This window comes from Strigops habroptila, chromosome 1 (genome assembly GCF_004027225.2).
Source record: "Strigops habroptila isolate Jane chromosome 1, bStrHab1.2.pri, whole genome shotgun sequence".
Classification (NCBI taxonomy): domain Eukaryota; kingdom Metazoa; phylum Chordata; class Aves; order Psittaciformes; family Psittacidae; genus Strigops; species Strigops habroptila.
The window spans coordinates 66,960,854-66,984,394 of record NC_044277.2 but is presented as its reverse complement, the minus strand read 5'-3'; the positions used below and the strand labels follow the sequence as shown (position 1 = coordinate 66,984,394).

At 41.3% G+C, this 23,541-nt stretch overlaps 1 protein-coding gene across 3 annotated transcripts in view; it reads right to left on the bottom strand.

Annotated features, from left to right (window-relative positions):
- EPB41L4B (erythrocyte membrane protein band 4.1 like 4B) overlaps positions 1-23,258 on the bottom strand; it is a 171,982-nt gene extending 148,724 nt beyond the window's left edge. For all 3 annotated transcript variants that reach the window (XM_030490937.1, XM_030490946.1, XM_030490957.1), the window contains exon 1: positions 22,900-23,258. In XM_030490937.1, coding sequence (XP_030346797.1) covers positions 22,900-23,181 — 282 coding nt within the window. In that variant the 5' untranslated portion in view covers positions 23,182-23,258. The remainder of the gene's footprint in view (positions 1-22,899) is intronic.
- Between the last annotated feature and the right edge of the window lie 283 nt (positions 23,259-23,541).

Below are 23,541 nucleotides of genomic sequence, written 5' to 3'. Positions count from 1 at the left end.
GCCTATTCTCTTAACAAATCAGTTTCCAAAATGGAAGATGGTGAATCTGAGGGGCAACTAAATGCTACTGACTGCAAGACTTTCACTGACTCTCTACTTTTTCAAATCGCCACCCCCTAAAACCATACTTAAAAAGAAGTAGGCATAGAGAAGACTAAGACGACAAAGGCAGTCTGATGCTTGCCACCTACTTCAGAGCACAAAGCATGGTATTTTATGTATGGAGAAGCAGATCTACACCAAATCTGAACTACAGAAGAGAAATTCATCATGGCTGGCTGCATATCATCTGCCAAGATAGTCTACCAGATCTGTGTTTGTTCTGGCCAGGTGAAAGGCCTATTGAGATATTACTGTTTGCACCGCCTACTTGCCTCCTGACAAGGGTGGAGCACTGCAATAAGCAGGTCCCAGCTTGTTGGCACCACACTAAACTCAGAAATACTAATCTTACTCTGGTTCTGTCCAGAACTTTTAGTTGTATCTTCCCAAGCTTCAAGTATAGTGTTGTGGAGTCAAACAGCTCTCTGGGACCAAGAACTAGAACAAATTAGCACCTGAAACATGGTTTCAAGGAAGGGAATGCAAGAGCATATAGGCCGTATACATGATGCTACTGAACAAAAAGGACACAATCTGCACATCATCAAAAAATGGATCCATGCAGGCAAAAACACCTGATTATGAACTACTACAATTCACTGGTATTAGCGATGACACACTTTCACCACAAGCCCCTATTTAAACAGCACTCCTAAGGCCACTCACAGAGAGTACCAAGACTGACAATATGCCACTACAATTTTTTCTTAAGTGTCTCCCCCCCCCGCCTCCTACCTCCTTACCTCACACCCTTTCAGAAAATAAAATCATCATGCAACAGTTAAACATCCTTCCAGTGTCACAAGCAGCAATCTTAGATTTTCAGTATGAATGAACACTAGCTTTATACTCATTTCTAAGGCTCATTTACAATATAGCTGGATCAGTTCTTTCCTAGTTCATTTGCTTTCAATAGGGGCTTCATTCCCAATTGACATGACAAATTGCTTCAGCAACCATACATACACACGGTTTCCCTCAAGCCTGGCATTTTTAGGGTTTACAGCCTTTTAAATTGCCAATGTTTTAATTACTATATAACAGTATATACATGATAATTACTTTGGAAGACCTGTGCAAAGTAGACAAGCATTCAACTTCAATACATAAATACTGCCACTAAGAAGGATGTTTTAGCTACTGAATAGAGTTCTTATTGTTGATTTGTTTCATCTTTGAGGCATTTTCCTGGCAAAAAGCTTCTAACAACATGAACTAAAAGAACATAATCCCTTAAACATCAGGAATAAAACCAACTCTGTTGACCTGAATCTGTTCCCATCAACTTCTTTTATCTGAAAATTGGCACTCATACTAAATGGACACATGCTAAATGGACATTATAAATGACAGCATTTAATGATTGGTGTTTTCTGGATAAGCTGCCTCTACTTTTCCAAACAACTCTAGAACTGTATTTGTTAAAGTAATGATGTTATTCAGATATTACATCCTGCTTTACTTCTTGCTCATTCTGGGCTGCCAGAATTCTTCATTTCAGAAGAAAGATGGCACAGTCAACCCAGTTTCTCAACAAAATAACATCATCATTTGTACTTTAGCTTTTCTGGACTTCTAAATTGTACAAAGTGCTTGTGAAAACCTTTATTATTAGACAACATGATTACCACAGGAAGGAGGAAGAATCAGAATTGAAGTATGTTACAAGTGTGTGCCTTGCTTGAATTTGTTATTAGCAAGGTGTAACATTCAGCGTAATTAGTCAGGAAGCTGGAGTTCTGCTTCATTCTATGTCGCCGGCAGAAGTTCACTGAGATGATGACTACCAACAAAGCAAGCTTGTGGTCTGGAGCCTTTAAAGGTGCACACATGCTGCAGTCAGCCACCAAAGTCACATTCTTACTGCCTTTGCCCTTCCTCTCACTTTTACAGCTCCTTTATTCATGTGACATTTTAAATAAACACAAGGTTCCCAACCTTTACACCACACCTTCCACAGCAGAGGCTCATTAGTTTCCAGAAACCTTTTGTCAACCCTGATTTTAAAAACTAATGTTAACATAAAATTTTTTAAAAAAGAAAAAAATCCAACACTAGAAAATGCAAGTATGACAGTTCAACTTATATAAAGAAAAGATCTTCCGGCTATCTATAACAGAATCTCTGTAATAAAGGCAACCAGAAATTATCTGACTACTGCTTGACCATGGGAGATGTTTATCCTAATGACAGCGGTCAAGTTTGCCCCTATCAAACAATCTTTTTATTTCAGGAATGCAAATCTAGTTTTGATCACAAACCTTTTCATTCTTGCTCCAATTCTCCCCTCAAACTAAACAAGTACATCCTCTACATTGGAATAACAGAGGCAACATTTTTTTTTCCTCTTTTTCTAAATAAACTCATCATTTATCTTCCCAAGTTCAAGTTTGGTTTTACATCAGACAGTTTTCACAACACTGTGCTAAGTACTTGTGCCAGTTTATTTATCTACTGATTTAGAAACCAGTTTTTATTACCAGTTTTTATCTTTAGGTTCCAGAGCTGTACTGTAATTTCCTTTGCCCAAAGCAAGTGCGGAATGCACCAACATACAACCAAGATAGAAAGTCAAGAACCAGTCACTAAAAATTCATGGAAGAGCACAACAGCTCCAGGAAGTGAATGTAAGTAACAAAAACTGTTCAGTGTCATGTGTTTGGTTTGCCATCATAGCCCATCCCCAAATGAGTCATGGTAATTCAAAACAGAGATCATTTGATAGTCACAAAGCATACATAATGAAGTTTTATTGAACAACAGGTAGCTGTACTTTAGCATTATTAGAGCAAAAACACCAAGTTACTGCATTCTGTGAGTACAAGATCACTGAGGAATGTAGCAGATTTTATTCAAAAATACCAAGTGTTTATGTATTTAAAAAAGCCTTTCCTGATTCACATAATCTCACATTTGCACCTATTTCTATGCAAGTTAGCAAACACTTTCAAATTGTTAAGGGTGTCAATGCTTGACAATCTCAGGTGGATTTCTTTTTTTTCCTAAAAGCATGCAGCAAATTGAAGACACCTTTTTTTGTTAAGACTGCTGCATCACCATACAAATTCAATGTGTCAAAAAGAATGACGACTATGCTGAGTTGCATGGTTTGTAACATTCTTTCTTACTATTATAAACAAATTACAATAAATTACACAGGCTTGCAGTAGAGTTAATGCAATCTCTGCCTTTAAGACAAATATATGAGCTCATATTTGTTTAGAAAAATGCACTTTGAATGGACTGCTATAAGCTGTTCATTTTCTAATTTCAGTATTTTGCCATTAATCTTTTCATGTGTTAATGCTTAACATTCCATTTAGCTAAATCCAAATTATCACTAAGGTTGTAAAACTCAGTTTAACCCACCTTTTGACTGTTATTTTTTTACTGAGCTTCAACACATGGTCTTATTCACTAGAAGGCTGAAGCAGAACAACTTGTCAAATCTTTTCTCCCAGGTTGAACAAATTGTACACCAAAGTACCAAACTCCGGAGCATCATAAAGATCTCTACTAGTTGACTGTCTGAGTAATACTTTATTTGCTAGGTCTTCACAGAAGCCAGTTTACAACATTTCTCCTCATCTAATCAAAACAAATACAATTGTCCTACTTCGCTTAAATTATTGTCTAAAATTACATTAGCAGTCTGAGGTTGGCAGCATCATTCTCCTGCCTTTGTTCTTAAAAGACACTTTATAGATGATAGTCATAAGGTATGCCTTCTGCAGAAATGAAATTTCCTCTACAGAAATGAAATTTCCTCCACAAGTTTAGTTCTTGAAGGATCCACATTCATCAAAACCAAGGTCCCAGATAAAGTTAAGGCATGAGTAGTAAACACTTCTTCAACACCCTGTCATCAAGTATCAACAACATGCTTCATTTCATAAAAAAATACAAGTTTTAGCCTTGAAATTTTCCGAACAAAAGTGAAGTTCAACCCAAAACATCAAGAGAAAAGAGTATGTTTCTGGAGATGGGGGAAGGTAATTACCATTTGACTGACTCATTCCCCATGGTACTTATGCAAGTATACATTTAGTCCACCAGGCTGGAAAGCAATATGCAATGAGCTTGGCACATTATGTATTTCAAGTTCAGAGAATGAAACACAAAGCGCACAGAACTGGTGTGTGAAGGACAATCACTAGGGAAGTCAGGTTAGCTCTGTTAAGAGGCGTACTAAGACAAAAAAAATCCAGTTACAGCACCACATTAATGTACAGTCTTGAATATATTGGCCAATGCAGTTGAATCTGATGGGAACGGATTACCACAGTAAAATAGCTGTCTCCTGTGTCAGCAGCATGAAATCTGGAGAAAGCTGCAGTGATCGGTTGGCAGATTCTCAGAGGTTTGCATATCAAAAGAGTGGAACATCCACAGCTTTTTAAACACTGCCCAGGAACATGCGGAAAAAGAACAAACTAAAGATGACACCAAGACAAATAAAACGTAGATATCCCTCCCCCATCTTTACCAGCAAGGAAAAAAAATACTTTTCAGGCAGACGAGCCTGAAAAGCAGCTCTATTTAAATGGCATCTTTGAGAAAGAACATGATCTGGATTCCTTCTTTCGAGCATATTCTTTAAGTTCTGTTCAATCTGCTACTCACATACAAATCCACTTACAATTCAAGTTACACATGCCATGTTGATAGCAAACTTAAGACTCAAATGATAGCCGAAATCTTGATCATAACTTACTGTGACAACCTCATACTGAAAGTATCAAAAAAAGGAAAAGGTCTAGTTTGAATGAGATACCAGGTTGAATCTGAAGGATGATCAGCTTAGAGACAGAAGGAGAGAAGGAATATAAGAAAGGAAAAGAAGAGGTGGTTTTTCCTCTCCTCACTTTCCTTAACATGTTTCAATTAACCATATTCATCTCCACAGCACTACAGGAATGGCATGTTTCAAACTAAGACCATCCTTGAGAAAGCATGTAAAGTTGGTAAATTAAAATACTGTCAGCAACACTAATTTTACTGTTTTCTACTCTGTGGCTTGTTACCCAATCCAGGAAGTACTGTAAAGCTTTTACACTTGGCGCCTAACACGCCCAACTAAAGGCAATAGAGTTTCATATTTAAATGCAGAAGCTTAAGAGCAGTGTCAGCAGTAAGAAGAGAAAGCTTTCCTTTTCTTTCTAGAGGAAAGGAAGCTCAGCTACAGGTTTTTAGCAACTCTTTAGGGGCAATGCAGCTTGACCAAAACCAAGCACATTGAGATTTAGTTAAGTCCTTTCTATCCTTAGACACATGGTTGTTACAAACCACATACAAGCTTATATACGTATATATAAACAAAGTTTTAAACACAAAAATAGCACAGTAGACTGATTTGTCATCTCTATCGTAAGTGCAGATAGCCCTCCTGCTACTAGTTTATCTGAACTACACACTCTGAACACAGCAGTTAGAGTGAAACAAATTTGACAGAAATCTGCCAATTTACCAACTACACACCTACTGCATTGAGGCTGGCAAAGTTGTAAATGAAATATACTAAAGAATTTTAGATAATGCAGAAGAGTATTGCATTTAAACTTCACCTATTCTTATTTATTGCACTCTGACAGAATGAACTAGTAATTCATGTGTTTAGAGAAGTCATAAACTCTACATAAATTCACATGAGGACTTTGTTTCCTTCCCCTCTCAGAATCAGCAGAAATGTTAAACAAAAGTGACCAGAGGGCTTAACTTCACTAGTTTGGAATTGCCCTTCTACCCCCACCACTCCACCCTGCTATCCTAAAGCACTTGGGCTGGGGAATACCAAATCAAATTTTATCTACCAGTTTGAAAAGTTTATGACGAATGTTTGTTTTTCTGTGATTACAAGTGTGTCACAAGTCACTAATATATACTAAGAATACCTATAATCGGTCTAGATTAGTTGTAGCACAGACAGAATTGTATTTTAGTATATTATCAGCTTTGTCTGTGCTTTAGCACTGCTCTTAGCCAAATTCACAGCCAGCTTTGTGTAAAAAGTTTTAAGTTTTTAACTTAGGCATATTGGGTGTTCCACAAGGAAAGCTCATCTTTTCCACCCTACAAGGTTATCAGAAGACAGTCACCTCAATCCAATAAGGAATGTCAAAGCAAAAGGAACTTTGTGCTGTAACACTGCAATATCTTTAGTCAACTTCCAGTATTTGTGCAGGGTGAAATTCTGCTTCTAGAACAAAGTCCAAATAAAAAGGCATTACAGCTAAACTAATTTCCTCTATCTTGCATAGTCAAGAGGCTATGTCTTATGTTTCTGTAGTTTATCAATCCAATTTCTCTTGCAGACAGGGTTTCATATCCCATTTTGGCCAGTATAAAACTCAAAGGTTGCTCCTGAAGTAAAATTGTAGTAGTTTCTGGGGGCTTTCCAGACAAAAATCCCTACAGAGGAATACTGTGGATGCAGAAAGAGCAATACAGAATCATACCAAGAAGCCTCATAGGGCAAGAAACTGCTGCTCCCAGCTCCTCAGAAAACCACTCTCATGACATCTGTCACACTACAGCCACAGAGTGCCTGTGAACTGAAACAGTGAGCTCATGGTAACACAAGAGCAATGGATTTGGTGACTCTCTTGGTGAAGCATGCTAGAAAAGTGGACTTTTCCTTACTAAGATGGAGGCCCAATTGGCAATCTTGCTGCAGGTCTTGAATAGATCAGCACTCTCTACAAAGCACCTGCTCCCATGACTCTGCTAGAGATCACCATTTCCTCCAACACCACAAAACAGAGACTTTTGTCTTGGTTGCTGCACTGCAGAATCTCATGGTCTCACATCTGGTTATTCAACAGCCAGGCTGAGATACAGGCGCACACACAGCCTTCTGCCACTTTAGACACAAAGCAAGACAGCTAAAAGCAATAATGTCTTAGACAATCTCCAGTAATCTTTTTGCAGCAGTTTATCAAAGCTTCAAGTCTTTCTGTCCAGATGGGGATTACGTTGTCACCTTACTACCCAGACAGTATAACACCTCCAAAGATGCTTTGGGAGCATCACAAGAGGAGCAGCAAATGCCTGCAGCTGAAAATAAGTAAATAATAATAAGCAAAAATTAATCAAATCTTAAACTAGAAACCTTCACCCACGAACACTAAAACCAGCACCTCTCTGGTCAGCATGCCTTCACCCTTTAGCTTCCCAGACCAGGAACCCAAGTTATCTCACTCACCCTGCAGCTGCAGTGCAACATCCCTGACTGTACATGGATGCAGGCACGCATGTACACAAAGAAGCACCAGATGGCTTGGGAACTCTGTTTTCTCAAGCATTTTGAAAATTGGGTTTATTCCACAAGCCATCAGAAGAACACAGCTAGCTGGTAAAAAGAAAGAAAATCCTGAAGCAAAACCATAAAACTGTTTTTCTCAAAAAAAGAAAAAAAAAAGCATGTTAATTCAAATGTTTAAAATATTTGTAATTCTAGTTGAAACCTGTCTTCCTGTCTTTCTGTAGTAACTTGTGGATTTGGAGCTAAAAGCATATTTTCCACTGAAACTCTTTCAACATTATTCAGAACTGCCCATTTGCGCTTTCAAGACATAAATAATCTTCCACCTGCTTCTTAAAAATGTTGGTTTAGATCATGTTCCTAAACAAAGTTTCTTTCCATAAAAGTGATTTAATTACTAAACCTTGTAAAGTTAATTTGGAAAATGCAACATGAAGTCAAATTCATCTACAGCCTCTCGCTCGGAAACAAATAAATAAAACTGAGAATTACAAGTGTCAACTCAAATTGTTTCTTCCATTTTACTCACAATCAAGAATTACTGGATTTGTACTAGCAGTAAGACTCAATTCTGGAATATCTACAAATAAAGATTTACAATTAAACCACTTGAATTTAATGGATCCCTGACAGGTTAGGAATCCAAACTCTGCTCAGTGTAACGTCATTTCCATTCAACAGCATAGACTTTCACCTCACTTACAGCCAGCCTTAAAGGAATAAAGAGTGTATAAGTACTTCTTCACAGGATACTCATATCATGTAATGGCCATAAGAAGATCTTTTCAGCCCTGGTTCTATTTAGAAACCCCAGAGGTGGAACCTAGAAAAAGGTGACCTTCTCTAAAATTCCTAGAATCTTTAATTTCCGTATCAGCTTCGTTGTCCTTATCAATTCTGGCTCTCTGTTACACTACAAAAATAAAAACTAGAGATGGCTGGGTCTAGGCAGCAATAAATTAAACAACAGCAGCATAATTTATACCACTCATCATGATTTCAAGAAAATGAAGTCTTATAAACAAGTCTAACTTCTTCCTCCATAAGCCTACACTTTTATTTGATTGCACAATAAGGAACCTTAGAATATGTTTCTGCATGATATCTGACTTTGGCAGATCTAGCGTGAGCTACTTGCCACAATTTCTGTCACTGAACCACACTGCTGCAGCAACTAAGCGTTTCTTCTCCACTTCATACTAATCTGTCTGACTTCAATGGGGCAGACGAGGGGCACTCACATGATCAAACTACAAGAACACAAGGTACATGAATCAAACCAGTCCTAAAAAGCGATTTATACCCTCAAGGCCCAACTAAACAACACAAAGGCTTTTAAAGCACTTTCACTTTAAAGACCCCCCGTGCCCTCCATCAGGTTTTTCCATACTGCTTGGCCCCTGACTTATGCCATACCTTTAACAAATTTCTGCCATTCAATGACACAAAAGATATTTTTTCTTTTTTTTTTTCCTCTTTTTTTTTTAAAAACAGTGAAACATCCCTGGATCCAATCCCTGACCTGGCTTTCAGCACAGTCCCACAAACAGCTGAAAGGGCAGGTATCTGCCTACAGCACCAGGATTGGAACGAGAAGCCAAGAATTCTTTGAACTCCTATTGATCATGAAATATCTGTACTCTCAAAACACAGCCTATGAGACAGTCCAACAAAAACAGGCATAAGTATTCCTAAAATAGATGTGTATAGTCCACAACAGGCAGATTTAAAGTGGAAAAAAAAAAATCAGGAAGGGAAAGGAGGAAAGCAGCCACCAAGCACTGTCAATGCAATCCTGAAGTGTTTTGCTTACAGTCACTCCGTTTTTCCTGGGAGGGAACTAGTAAAATCCCCCCTGCCGAACTTCACAAAACTTCACAGTAGCAGGAGATGATGGGTCTTGTTGGTTGCACATACTGATTTGCATCACTTGGGGACGCAGAACTGCATCAACACACCAGCTGAATTCAGTGAAATCACAGGTCACACACAGAGGAACAAGTTTCACTCACACACACTAGGTCCAAGATAGTGCCCTGGATTTCAACAGCACTGTAAGAACTCTGGTGTAACAACAGAAAAACCTGACTATGAGCTCTTAGTGTAACGCTACACCAAGAAAGGAGCCATGAATGCTTAATAAGGGAACATCAAATAAAGGGCAATGCCATTTCATACAGCATTCAGCAAGCCATTATAACATTGCTGTGCCCAGCTTAGTCTGCACATTATGCACAAAGTCATAAGAAAAGCTACAAAGAATAATTTTAGTCTGAAAAGCATCTGGAAATAAGTTTTGCTTTTATCTATTTAGACAATCAAAGGTAAGACTAAGAGGTGGCTTGCATGTGAATTTCACATACCTTCATGTATTTTTCCTCATAGTACCAGGACTTTTCATCACATGCCTGCTCAAATATCAGGACAGGACATACCAGGAACCATAAAAATATCAGATACAATAAAATACCTGTTATCACTGTGAAGAGTCCATGTATAACCTGAATAAGTAACTGCTTCTCATTAAAGACACTTACAGGCAGACAAAGTAATGAGACCCAAGGAGAGAGCTGATGCTAAAAAGTGACAGGCTTAAAACATGTTCTTGGAAGAAATTCTAGAGACTGATCAGGGAAGGAGAACAGATTAAGTGTTCACAATGATCCTTTCTGACCTGAAACAAATCTACAGTTCAGAACCTATTCATTTACAAGCCAGCCGTATGACTCTTTATTAAAGAGTGATAGTCCAAATGATATCTAGGGAGGACAGACAGTTGACTTCCATTTATCACCATCATAACAGCCTTAACAAAAGATGTTAAAAGGAGGAACAAATGGGAACAGAGACAGCTGGAACCTCTGCTAGCCACTTATCTAAAACAAATTTTCTTATATAGTAAATGCGGTAGCTTTATTGGAAGTGGTGATGAAACTGCCAGGACTTCAGGAGGGAAGATACAAACAGGTAACAATAAGCATATCAGAGATTTTCTACAAATCCTTCATTCCAACAATTCACTTTGAAAAATAATTGAATGTAAAAAAACCCAGGAAGTCCTGTTAGCATGAATAAGTTTGTATTCATTTATTCAGGCCATATGAAAACTCACTCTCTCCCTACTCCAGCACAGAACTACAAAAAGAAAATCATAAATCCTAGGTACCTCAAACATCAATTCTACTGCTTTCTGCCGTAGGAACCAACAGCCTCACAAGGGCTTTTGAGACACAAAAGTTGCTTTGAAGAACACTATAAATTCATTTAGCTCTGAAACCAAAGCTGCATGCTTGCCTCCTAGCTCTAACTATGGTGCCTGTTTCTGCACTTATAACCTATCCTTTAGTGATGAAACCACTCCAAGTTTATTAGCACTGCAGGTTATGTCCCCATATAGGGCAGAAACAGAAGTATACTCCAGAGCACATATTTCCTCATCAGCCCTGCACCCAGCCTCTCACTCCCTGGTTTGTCTATCAAAGAGCTTACTTGTACTCCATCTGTGCAGAGGTTACCCAAGTTTGGAATTTCACAGAACATACTTCTCAAACAAAGCAGGTGACAGTCTGGGAAGTAGACAAAGTGGTCACATCTTGTCTCTCTGGAACTGCACTGAATTCATATTTTGCCTTCAGGGACATTTTTTCAGCACCACAAACTGCAGCTGGATTGCACTGGATCAGACAAGTATCTGGCTGTTTGTTTCCAATGAGTGCTTTCGCTTTGTTGTACAAGACCACAGAAACAAAAGAACATCTTCATTCTCCATCTCACCTGTATCAGCTCTGCAATGCAGACAGACTTAGGAGACTGCAAACTTTTTGTACCAGTTTGTAAGACTCACGAAAGGAAAACCGGGAGAAAAGCTTTCTTCCCAGATACATACTGAGACTTGGAGTCTGACCCAAAACTCCTGCAGGAAAGCAGGCAGCACTGCCCAGAGCTGCTCTCTGCAGCGAGAGCTCCCCAGGCCTGGGACTTTTCACGGGATCTGTATTTAGTAGCTCCCACAAGTCATTTAGCGCTGCCCTAGTCTTGACAGCCTTATCCTGTTAATGAGGTTAGTGCATATGCAAGAAAGAGGAATTTGCACTCTTTAAATATTGCCCTACCTTCTTTGCAACCAAACCGTTCATTGGCCCTGTAGCTTGCCAAAACCAGCTTTTCTGAACAGCCTGATGAAGATTTTGATTTTACTTAAAAACTGTATCTGCCTTAAATTAAGAAGTAACTTTTGATTTCAGTAAACAGTAAGATGCCTTGGAAATCCTGAAAGCAAAAGAGAGAGAGTTCATTTTGAGGGCTATCCTTCAAGATAGCACTTGCACTTCAGTTTGCTCATTTTCAACAGCTCCTGAAAGTCACATTGAAGCCAGAGGTTCTTCAAACTATTTTCTCTTCCTAGAAAGCTTCCAGCACTCAGCTTACTGAAATAGCTGGGAAAGACGACTGACATTACACAAATGCTAAGAAACTGACAGTTGTAACAGAGAAAAATCTGGTTTCTGAAACAAACTTCTCACTAACAATATTTTGTATATATAAAAGGTCACATCTTTTTTGCTGTGTCGGACAATTTTTCAGATTATGATCACGCTGGAAATGTTATCAGACGATCCCTTTCTGTCAAAGATTAAATACTTCTAGAAGTACTTCTATCACTAGCTAACACCATAATGTGAGGGGAAGAAATTAAGATCCCCTTTCCCCACCATAACCATATTCTTGAAGCAAAACGTTTGTCAAAACAGCTGAACTTTAATAAATAAATAAATACACTGTGTGTTCAAATTATAAACCAAAATATGCTGGGTGTTTAATGTGAAAATACATTAAAATCCAACCACACAAACTGTAAAATGAGAATATCTGCTAGAAAATTTCAATACCAGCAAACAAAACCCAACTGTTTTTGTTTCTCAGCGCTGAATTTTTCTATTCCCAGTCCCTGCAGGAAATGCAGCCATCAACTCCAGTCTTTTTTTTTGCTAATTTACAGACAAAACGCTCGAACTCTTTCCTCATTTTCCTCATACTTTGTAAACTTCTGATGCGTCAGAAAGGTTTTACTATCAGATAAATTTATAATGCGAATTGCACATCAACATACTAGACAGGAAAAAAGCAACTGTAATACCAACAAAAGAGGGGACGGCTCTGAGAATTCAAGAGGTAAAAGAAGTGAAGGCAGAGAGTAACCCCAGCTTGTTTCCAGTTCTAAATTTAAGAATACTATACAAATATTTGCTGTGCAGATTATTTCTTCATAGACTGACCTTCTAAAATATTTTAAGCACCTTTCATGAACTACAAAAATCCATCAATTAAAAAAAAATTTCCCAAGTGCCTACTGTTTACAACAAACAATTTGAGTACTGTGGCAAATGTTTTGATGGCCCAAAGGCTCCCCTATTTTCACACCTAAAAACAACGGTTTCATTCCCTATTTTATAAGTTTTGTAACAGTTCATCATGAACAGAGAAAAGCCAACTGTGAAATACCATTGTAGGAGAGGAGGGGAGTGAAGGGAGACAGAGCAGACGTACAGGCAGATGATAGGTTAAGCCATGAGCTTAGAGGAAGGAGAAAAGGAAAAATGCTACAGTCAATATTTAATGGCTTCACTGGCCTCTGTAAAAGGAAACAGCAATCTCTGCTGTCTCAGTAAGCAGGCCCCCCCATTAAAAAGAAAACTCATCACAATTAACATCTAATTAACTGGAAGTCAAGAGCAGAACTCTAACACACTGCTGAGAGCTGTGCGCAGAATTAATTTTGCAAGGCTGACCCTGTGCTCATGCAGAGCCAACCCTGCAGCTATGCGTTCCAAACCACAGCTCACAACGTGGCCTTGGCAGATGAGACTCCAGCTCAGGAGCTGTCCTGGAGCAGGTCTGGGAACACTCCTCCTCAGGGAAAGGGCATGTTGGTAACAAAGAGGAAAGCGTCCTGCCACCCTCTCTTCATTGCTGAACAGCAGGGAAAGAAAAAGAAAAAAATCTAAATCAAGCCCAATACATGAAGTAGAAGGAAGAGGGAGGAGAAGAAACAAAGTCTTTTCACAGCAAACATGTTATATTGCTGCTTTATTAAACAAGCTCTTTCTTCCACAGAGCTACAGCAGGATGCTTTAATTCACATAGATATACATCTGCATCCAAAGATCACAACATAAGAGAAAGTAAGTGGATACTGCCCACTGGTCTTTACACTTCTAGGGTGCTGCCTACGATATGACCTATTTTGAAGAATACCACCACTCTTCACTTATTTGCTTAATTCAAAGAGATAACAGACTCATCATTCATCATCTCTCAAAGCAAAGCACTCATGGAAGGTTCATTATTCGGGAAGAATTTCTACTCAGTAAGTAGCCTGAATATAAAACCTACATACTGAGGGTTTGCATCTCTGCTGAATAGTGATCTTTGTTGCAACACAACGATTGTACAGAGTACTGGTGTTTTCAGATTTGCTTATAAAAATGAAAGTTCTTGGGTTTGGTCTTTTCACATAAATGTAAGCCCTCAATTTAAAATCATACCATATCACAGCTCTGGGAACCACTAACAAGGTATGAAAGAGATTTATTTAAATGACAGCCTCGATCGATCCTGGATGGGAACAAGGGAGAAGAAGGAAAAACTTAATAGAACTGCTCCTTGTCTCTGAAAATGAGGAAAGCCTTCACTTGCACAGTTAAAGCAGGTAACATTAGAACATTAAACAATTTCATTCAACACCAATAAAAAAGATATGATGCAGTTGGAGTGTTTATTTTCTCCATCAATAATGAGAATTTGTTCACACCCTAGAATAATGGTAAAGCTTAACACAACCAACTGAAATTCCTTATCATCTAACCTGCAAGACCTCACATAGGGAAACATACACAGTAAGAAACTCTGAACATAAAAATGGGAAGTGATTTTCTTGTTCAGTCTCAATTTAGGCAGAAAAACAAATTGGTGTTTTCCCAGCCAAGACTGCTAAGCTACAAAATTCCTCTCAAGTCTATGTTTATTTTTATATGTATATATAAAACACCAACAAAAACAACACGTAAGATCAATTACTAGTACTACAAAGAACTACTATGAAAAGCATTATTTTCAATCAGCCACAATGCAATTCATCCTTGGATAAGTTATTCCCTGAAATAATGTTGCAGGTTACAGTAATTTAATTACAGGTTACAATCCCTAAGTTATAGCACCATGCTTTTCTAACCATATATTTGATACTGGTATGTTCACATGAGTTCTTCTAAAGAAAAGACCTATACTCTGCACTTATTTGTGTAAAGTTACTTGTATTTCACAAACATTTAATTCAATCTATTAGGATTTCCAGTCTCTATCATATAAACTGTACCACATATATTAAAATAATGAAATACAGTAACATCTCAATTCAATGTGTTTATCAGTATACTGAAAAAAGGACAGCATTTGGTCTTTTGTTTGGATAAACTAACTGTGGTTCCATAACAACAAGGAAGGGAAATAACCTGAATCTGTACAGATCAAAACCAGATAATACAAATTAAGTCTTAATATTTTTTCATGCTTCATAGCTGGAGTCTGAATCTGAACTTCAACAACTATTTGAAAATAATCTCATCACTATATATCTAGTGGTCTGGGACATATTTAAATTGATGCATAGATGGATCCATAAATGGAAATAGCAAGACAAATGAAGAGCAGATGGTCATTCTAAACACTGCAATACCCTCCAAACCTTATATTTCTAATGCGGAAAGAAAAGAACATCTAATAAAAGAATAAAAGAACCACAGTCTGCATTGGAAAACAAATACTAAAAAACCCCATGTGTTTCTCAAGTGACTTAAAATACTAACCCAGCAACACTGTATGTACAGTTAACAGCTGTTGACTTCATCCTTCTAGCAAAAAAGAAAAGAAATTATTTGTACTTATCCTTATATTTTATTTTGCAAAGGGTCTGTAAATTCGATTACATGTATGTTCTCCCTTCTTCTCCCAACCTCCTTTCCACACCATCTGAGTTTTCAGGTCCAATTTTGTTGTCTCATGAAAACATCCATTTTAAAAGTGAGGAGGTTTAACCTTTAAATGAACTATTTCACCAATCGCTACCAATGTTCCCCTAGTGTCTGCCCTACAAGTGGGAATGGTCAGGACAAGTGGTCACCTGCACCATCTGTGCCCTGACAGACAGGGCACTTGGCTAGTTAAGCTTGCTGAATGAGCTGCTGAGCCAGCCACAGACCCCTGGCCACAGCAGGGAAATTGCATTTTCATGGGGAAGGAACAGGACTGCAGAGAACCACAGAAATTATCTAAACTGGTAGGAGGGAACAGGACAGAGAACTATGCTTGAGGCCCAATCCAGAAGGAAGCGGACCTCTAGTGCTCTTTGAACTGTCTCCCAGAAGAGATCCTCCATGGTAAACTGTTTCACAGCTTGTGTAGCTGCACCTGGCAGGCAAAGAAAACTGCTTTTATAGATGGGGAAAACAGAGGAAGATAAAAGAACCCCACAAAACTAGAAGAAATCTGTTCTCATTTAAAACAAAACAAAACAAAAAAAACCACAAACCAAAAATCAGTAGGTATCATGCTAGTAATACAGATCATATCCACACACAAAAAGTATAGAGAATAGCTTAGAGAGGAGACTGCAAAGGAGAAGAGTAGGTGGAAATGGTTGGGAATTTAAAACAGAAGCCCTGAATTGGGAAATGGACCTATGCTTGGAGAAGGAGACACACTAATTGAAATCAGTCTCTCAGAGAAAGTTACAGGAAAAAAAAGGTATTTACAGAGGCATCACAAGTAGAAGCATAAGGAAACAAATGAAGAAAAGCACGCACAGAGTGCTGTGTAGAGAGTAGAGATATCTGTCTACAAGAGTAGAGATATCTGTCCCCTCATAATTTCAGAAAGGATGGATAGACAATGTATCTCCTGCTATCCAGATGAAACTAGTCCTCTGTTCACTCTTCTATATGGGCTGCATTTCCAAAGTATCTTTGCTCCTATCTCCTGCCTCGTAGGATCTTTTTACATACCCATTCTTTTTCCTTTTCAGGACCTCTACTACGAGCCTGAAACTACAGTTTTGCTGTAGAACACAATCACTGGGAAAAAACCAAAACAAACCAAACCCCAACATAATAGGTGTTCACTGTTGATAAAAAAATAGTTATTTTCTAACTATTCTGAAGGTTTCTTTCTTATAGAGCATCTCCATTCAAATCCATGGTGGTCTTCAGAGTTTCTCCAGCATTTATGATCATGTAGTTACACCCAGTGCAAACAGCTGCTACCGAACTGCATTTTTTGTGCTGACAAACAAGAGGCCCAGCCACACTGAGGTTTCACATGGTTACTTTCCTAAGCATAGTTGTATGGACTAAACACAGTCCATTCTAAAAAGGCTTCCAAAAGAATGCATACATCAACCTTATCTTCTCCTCATCTTTTCAGAGGCATAAGCTCTCCATCAGAGAATTAGTACTAGGTGCCGATACTTTTATCTTTGCAGTATACTACTCCCATCATTGGCTTTCTCCCCCTCACTGGTTGTCAACTCTTTGTAGCAGCAGTCCTGTCATCCTGTCAATCTGTAATGCACTAAGAAATGGTTTTGGTTTCCATAAATAACTAATGGAACTAACATATGCCAAAACAAAACGCTGTCCATTGTCTCCCTCTTCTACAATGTAGTGTTGAAATGTCTTTTGCCTGCTGTAGATTTACTTGGGATGTTTGGTGAGTACACGAAGGGACTAAAATTCCCTCTTCTCTTTTAGGAACCTAACACTGCATTTCTGAAGCACAGCTGCAGTCACATGTGCATACCCCATCTCATTCCTCTTTCTCTGGGCTGTGTATGTCCCTGATTCTGTACATGATTCTACTATGAATACTTTTCATAGCAATGCATCAACATACATGGATAACATAATCAAAGGCTACTGCCAGAAGACAGTACATTGAGTTGTAGCTACAGTTACTTGATCTGAGCTGCAAGGTAATGAAAAAGCATTTCAACATGAGCTGCAGAAGCAAAATACCCAACCCCTTCTAAAAGTGGAGCTTGATCTGTTATGAAGTGGACTGCAGGTGCTGGTTCCCACAGGAGTTCATGAGCATGAGAGGCATTTCCAGTGCTGCAAATATGCTTTTAACATTTTCCAGCAAGTACTCTAATTTTATGTTGTTGAAAGGTAGTTTCTGCATAAAGGCGGCATATTATCAATTTCGTAAATGACAACAGTTTTAAAGAATTAATAAAAAGTCCTGTTTCCCATCTCATATAATTTATCTATCTGGGTGGAGGGTAACTCCTCAGTTAGAAGGCTCCAGAGAATGACTTGAATCCAAGTGTCTATATGCATATTAGTGCATTTCTCTAGGGTTAATATTCCTGAAATGCTATTAGGAAATCACGTGTGATGTAAAAGAAAAAATTAGTTGTACTTCTCTCTCAATATTTATAGCTTTATCAAATCAAATACACTAACCAACAATTTTAAGACAGAGGTGACTACTCAAGAGTTAATTTAATATTTACATTTGATGTAAGCATAGAGGCCAGATAGCAGATTTTATTTTTATGTTACTCCAACAAGAAAAAAATACAATACATAGAAGACTAGAGATGAGAAAAAAGTAGGGAAGAATATTTACTATCCCTATCCTGAAGTGTTTCCATAGCAGCTGAAACAATTATTAAAAGAGATACACCAAAAGGAAGGCAAAGAAATAACACAAAAGCTCTCCATCTGAAAACAATTCATAGATTTGAAGAGTTATATTTGACTTGTTCATTAATTTAATCATTAAACATCACCCTTCGAATACATCACACAGGTCTTTGCAATGATGTTCATAACAGCACAGAAATTTATCAGAGCAAGGAGATTTTTAGAAAGGATTATTTATAACAAACAACACATTGACTGCTGTTAGCTTCATGTCACAGAAAATGTAAGGTATCCTGTATCTGCTTTGCAGGATGAGGATTTCCAAGTAGAGTAAGCTTATCATTGTTCCTTTTTATCCCACTTAGATTACACAAACCCAGGAACACCTTACATGTGTTCATTCCCCTCCTGCCCTCCCCCAACTTAGCACAGAATACTGTTTTCAGTGGCATTAAGAAAGGGACATTAATTCCTGCTACTCTGGACACTCCCATGGAATAGCCATCCTTCATATCCTCCCTTTAAGCTTTCGTAAGATGCACTGAATTAAAAATCAGAGACTCCAGTTTTAGAAATGCCAACAACCATGTCCGAAAGTCAACAAAGATTTGACTTTTGGGCCCCATCTGAAAGCCATCTATAGTCTGTTCCGTTTACGTATTAAGTAGCAAGCATCATCACCGCTTCGTAAATGTCAATGATCTTTCCCTGCATTCTTTATATAGGAACACAGCATCACCCATAACCAGTTTGTCTTTCATTAAAGTCATGAGTCCTCCAGAAAAATAGAGGCAGGATCATTTTGACAGCAGTGAGCAAGTGGCCTTCCATCTACCTACAGCTGAGTTACAAACCCTAAACGAATAACAGCCTCCTATGTAAGTGAAGATGCAACATAAAAGACACTAAACAGGTTCTTGAGGGTAAAAAGAAATACACGGATATCTATGTGAGAGGGAGGAAAGGACGGCTTGTAATGCAAGTATTTTTCTCCTTGCGTCAATTCTTATCACCAGATTTCAGATGTGCAGACATGTGATATCAGGTCAAGAGGAAGTAATGGCACCATTCATGCTCCCCTTCCCATGGGAAATCACCCCACAGCAACAGAACTGGTCAACTGCCACTCACTCCTATACAACAGATCCAACCTTAATAGCATCTCACATTCATTACAGGGCCTCGAGGAGCTCGTGGGTTTAAAAAGCCATCCAGTGCATTATCCTGTTTAGAAAGGATACTTTCAAAGTACTTGGACTCTTGCCTCAGGAGTGAACAAAAAAAGCATCATTCATTAAGCAATCCTTGAAATTTCATGCAAGAAGCTGAGTATAGAAACCATTGTCCAGGGGTATCTACAGTGCTCAGAATAACCTTATGCTGATATTTGTAAGGGGACAGCTGAGTGGAAAACAAGTTTAGGGAAACCAGAGAACACCTACAACTGAAAGAGCTCCACCGGACAGCAGGCTAGCAGATGGGGTAGTTTGGGGGTAAAAGACATGCACTAAAAAGAATGAAGTGGGCATGGAAAGGCAAATAGAGAAGAAAGGTGACAGTGGTCACAATATTGCTATGCAGCCTAAAGAACAAGCTAAGGAAGGATTCTGCAATCAGGCTAGATCTCTATTTCTGTTACCAGCATGAGCAGACAAGAGCTTACTAGATGTGCAGTTTCCAATACAGACACTATCTCACAAATGAAAATGTTAACCCCAAACACATTTATCAACTTACTGATGTAGGATTTATTTTTCCAACGCCACCATCAGCCCCCACATATGAGAAAACACTGTGGTGGTGAGTGCTACATTTAACCTGGGCAAAAGTTTCAAGGATTTAGCTTGACCTGAATATTTAAAAAAAACAAAACAAGACGACAACAAAAAACCCTGAAACGTTTTTTTCTACACATTTTTCTGCCAGTCTCATCTTTCCTGTCATTCTTCCAAACAAATAGACCCTGTAGTCTTTAAAATCTAATAAACTTTTCAATGACTACTAAGTGAAGCCGTAGATAGAAGCCTAAAAAGTTGTAGTTTCAAGAGTATCATGTCCTAGTATCAACAAGTTCCTTTTTCCACTGGTGAGACAACCGGGGTGTAATGTTAGCAGGTAGTAAAAAGAGCCCATTTTACAGATGCCAGTATCTCCTGAAAAGTGCTTGAAGACACAATCAGCAGCACAGTAAAGTCCTCTGCAATTATCTACATGCTTGAGTTCATGGGTAAGCTGCTCACTGGTGATGAAGCTCACATTCCCTCCCTTTCGTAAGATTTGAGCTGAAATGGAGAGAAACAACCATACACTATTTACTTTTTTAATGGAAAAGATGCTACTTGATTCATTCAGTTTAACTGGTCCTGTACCACAACTTCCGAGCATTTAAAGCACGTTCTGTTCCAGGCCATAAAATCTAGAGCTGCAAAGCTCAGAGAAACTTTACTGATGAACTGCTATAAATGGTGCAACGCCTCTTTCAGTTTTTCTAACTCTCAGTGTGGGTGTTTCTTTCTGTGAAAGAAAGGGAAAAAGCATGAAGAACAGATATGTAATTCAACAGAACAGTTTTTAATCCTGAAAATATTAACAGCTATTACATTCTCCAGAGCCCTCCACCAGTCTAGATATTTCAGTGGGAAAAAATACCAACTTCTTACCCCATCTTTGGACAAATGAACTACAGCCACCACATGTGCAGCTCACATTCTGCAAGCACAGGCAGTTTAGGCTTCATTTGGAGGTCAAATTCAAGCAAGACCAAGCAGATACTTCCATCTACTTTCAACCCTCAAGGACTACAAAGACTGCCATCACTTCATTTTCTGATGCTTCAAAACCACAAATCATCCTAAACAGGCTCTTCGGCAAAAGCTGAACTCTTGATAAATCAGACGGAGTATAACCTTAAGCAAAATATTTACTGAACTTATCTACAAAGACCTCTATAAGTAAATCCTTAGCATGCTGATAACATTCACCATGTCATTTTAAGAAAATATTTGTGCCAGGATGTTAGAAGGACTGCAGCAAGTTACGAAGGAGATATGAGGAGAGGAAACATATTAGCATCTCCAATATCTGGAAATGCACAATCTAGTCTGTATGGCAAGGGAGGCCTGATAATTCTACAGCAAGTATCTCTAGGTGGCTCTATGCACATACTTCTACATTCACTTGTAAGAGTCTTACTCCATCTCTTCAGTTTCTTTTAAACAGAAATCATAGGGTTGCCAAATTCCATGTTTTAGTGAAATGATGCCAATATACACAAATAATTATTAACATGAAAGGCACCTAACACGATTAAAAAAGTGCCATGAAAAAAACTCCAACTCTCTCCTTTACACTACTGGAGAATAAATTAACTCAGAATTTATTAGACTGTGACTGTCATTATTAGTAAGTTTCTCCACCTGTTTTTGCAGACCAAGCTTAATGGCTGGTGACTATTTGGGTTGAAATGGAAAGAAGATTAAATGTTTTTCAATTATGATAAACTTCCATCCTATTTCACGGGAAACTTGGTTTTCAATAGGGAGAGGAAAAGTCAGCAAGAAAGGACGGGTATCAAGTATTTAGCAGCTGTGGGGAATGGATGTCTGGCACAAGGCAAACTCTGTAGATTAGTAATATACACCGCGCAACTTCCTTTAAGAGAAACAAGAGGACACACAACGGCCTCAGGGGATGCCAACACACCTACAGACGCGGCCCAAGTTCACCAAGCAGGCACAGGCAAACGCGCACACACGGCTCCGCAGGCCGGCACCAGCCCTTCCTCATTCCTCCAGCACGGCAGCAGCAGGGGGAAAAGTTCAGCGCCGGCCCCGTCCGCGCACCCGCCCGGACCGCGGACCCGGCCCCCCGTCGCCTGAGGCGCTGGCGGCCCGGCCGCCCCTCACGGCCGGCGGCTGGAGGGCAGCCCCAGAGCCGCGGGGGTTACCCGGGACCGCAGCGCTGCGCCCGTGTGTCCCTCCCCGCACGGCGCGGACACCTGCCCGGGACGGGGGCAGCACCTCGGGAACCCCCCAGGCGGAGGGCAATGCGGCTCCGCGCCGCAATCCCCCGGCCATCCCCACTCGCCTCCCGCCAGCAGAGGGGCGGGAGAGAAACAAGAGACGAAGAGGCGGCGCCCCGGCCGCCCCCCGCCGCGGTGGGCGCAGCGCGGTCTCCCCTCACGGCCGGCCTCGCCCTGCTGCGCTCTCCCCGCCGGCGCCACAGGTGCTGCGGCCGCCCCGGCCGGCTGCGGAGGCCAAAGGCACCGCTCCCTCGCAGAGCGCTGCGGTCCCCGTCCCCCGCCCCGGCATGCCGTGGTACTCCCAAGGCCGGCAGTGCCGCCGGGAGGGGTATGCGGGCAAACCCCCTTCTCCCCAGCTGGGGACACACACACAGGTAGCGCCCGCACCACAGGGGCGACCCCCTCCGGAGCGGCGCCGCTGAAGGCATCGCCGCAGGGGGCTGTTTCTTGGCTGCGGAGGGGGAGGAGAGCAGGTGCCCACCTCCACGCTCGCTCCGGGGAAAGGGAAGAGGGAGGCAGGCGGCTTCAGCCGGCAGGAAGCGGGCGGGCGGGCGGGCAGCGGGGGGCGAGCGGAGCGGCGGTCATAGCGGAGAGGCGCGGCGCGCACCTGGCAGCAGGTGCAGGCAAGCGGGCGACGACGCCCGCGGAGAGGAAGAAACTAGCGAGGCTTTCCCGGAGAACGGCGCATGTTGTGCAGCCGGCGGGGGGCACTCGCAGGTGCCTGTCACCAGGCAGGGGGGGACGATGCGGAGGAGGGGAGAGGGGAGATGCAGGCGCCGTTCCGCAGGCAGGGGAGGCGAGCGCACGTTACTCACCGGCAGCTCCACGCTGACTTCGGTCCCGTCCAGAAGAAGGACGCGGCACTGCAGCACCGGCTTACTGCCGCCGGCCGCTGGGATGTGGACGGGGGCTCCGGCGCTGTGCGTGACCCCTCCGGGGTGCGGCGAGGAGGGGAAGCCTCCCGAGCCGACGGCGGCGGCTCCCCGCAGCCCCCCGTCCCGCTCGTCCCCTTCGCCGCCGAGCCCTCCGCGCCCGGCTCCTCGCCCGTAGCGCTGCATCGACCGCCGGCCAAAGGTCCTGCGCAGGAACCGCAGCATCCTGGGGGCGCCCTGCCCGGCCGCTCACACCCCCGAGCCCGCAGCTCCGCGCCCGGCCCCGCGGCGCCTCCCAGGGCAACGCAGCAGCGCCGCCCGCCGGGAGCCAGCCCGCGCCGCCCGCCGGCCGCCCCGCCCTCTGCAGCGCCGCCCGCCACCGGCACGGCGGGGCGGGACGCGCCGCGGCCCCTCCTGCCGCCGCTGAGGTGGGGGAACCCGAGCGGCGGGCAGGGGGAGCTGCTGAGGCGGTAGCCGGGAGCCCACCTGTGGTGGTGGCGGCGGCGGTGGCGCGGCTGGGGCACTCGCCCTTGGCCCGCCGGGTCCCAGCGCCTCAGCCCCGCTCGCCGCCGGCCGCGGCACCGC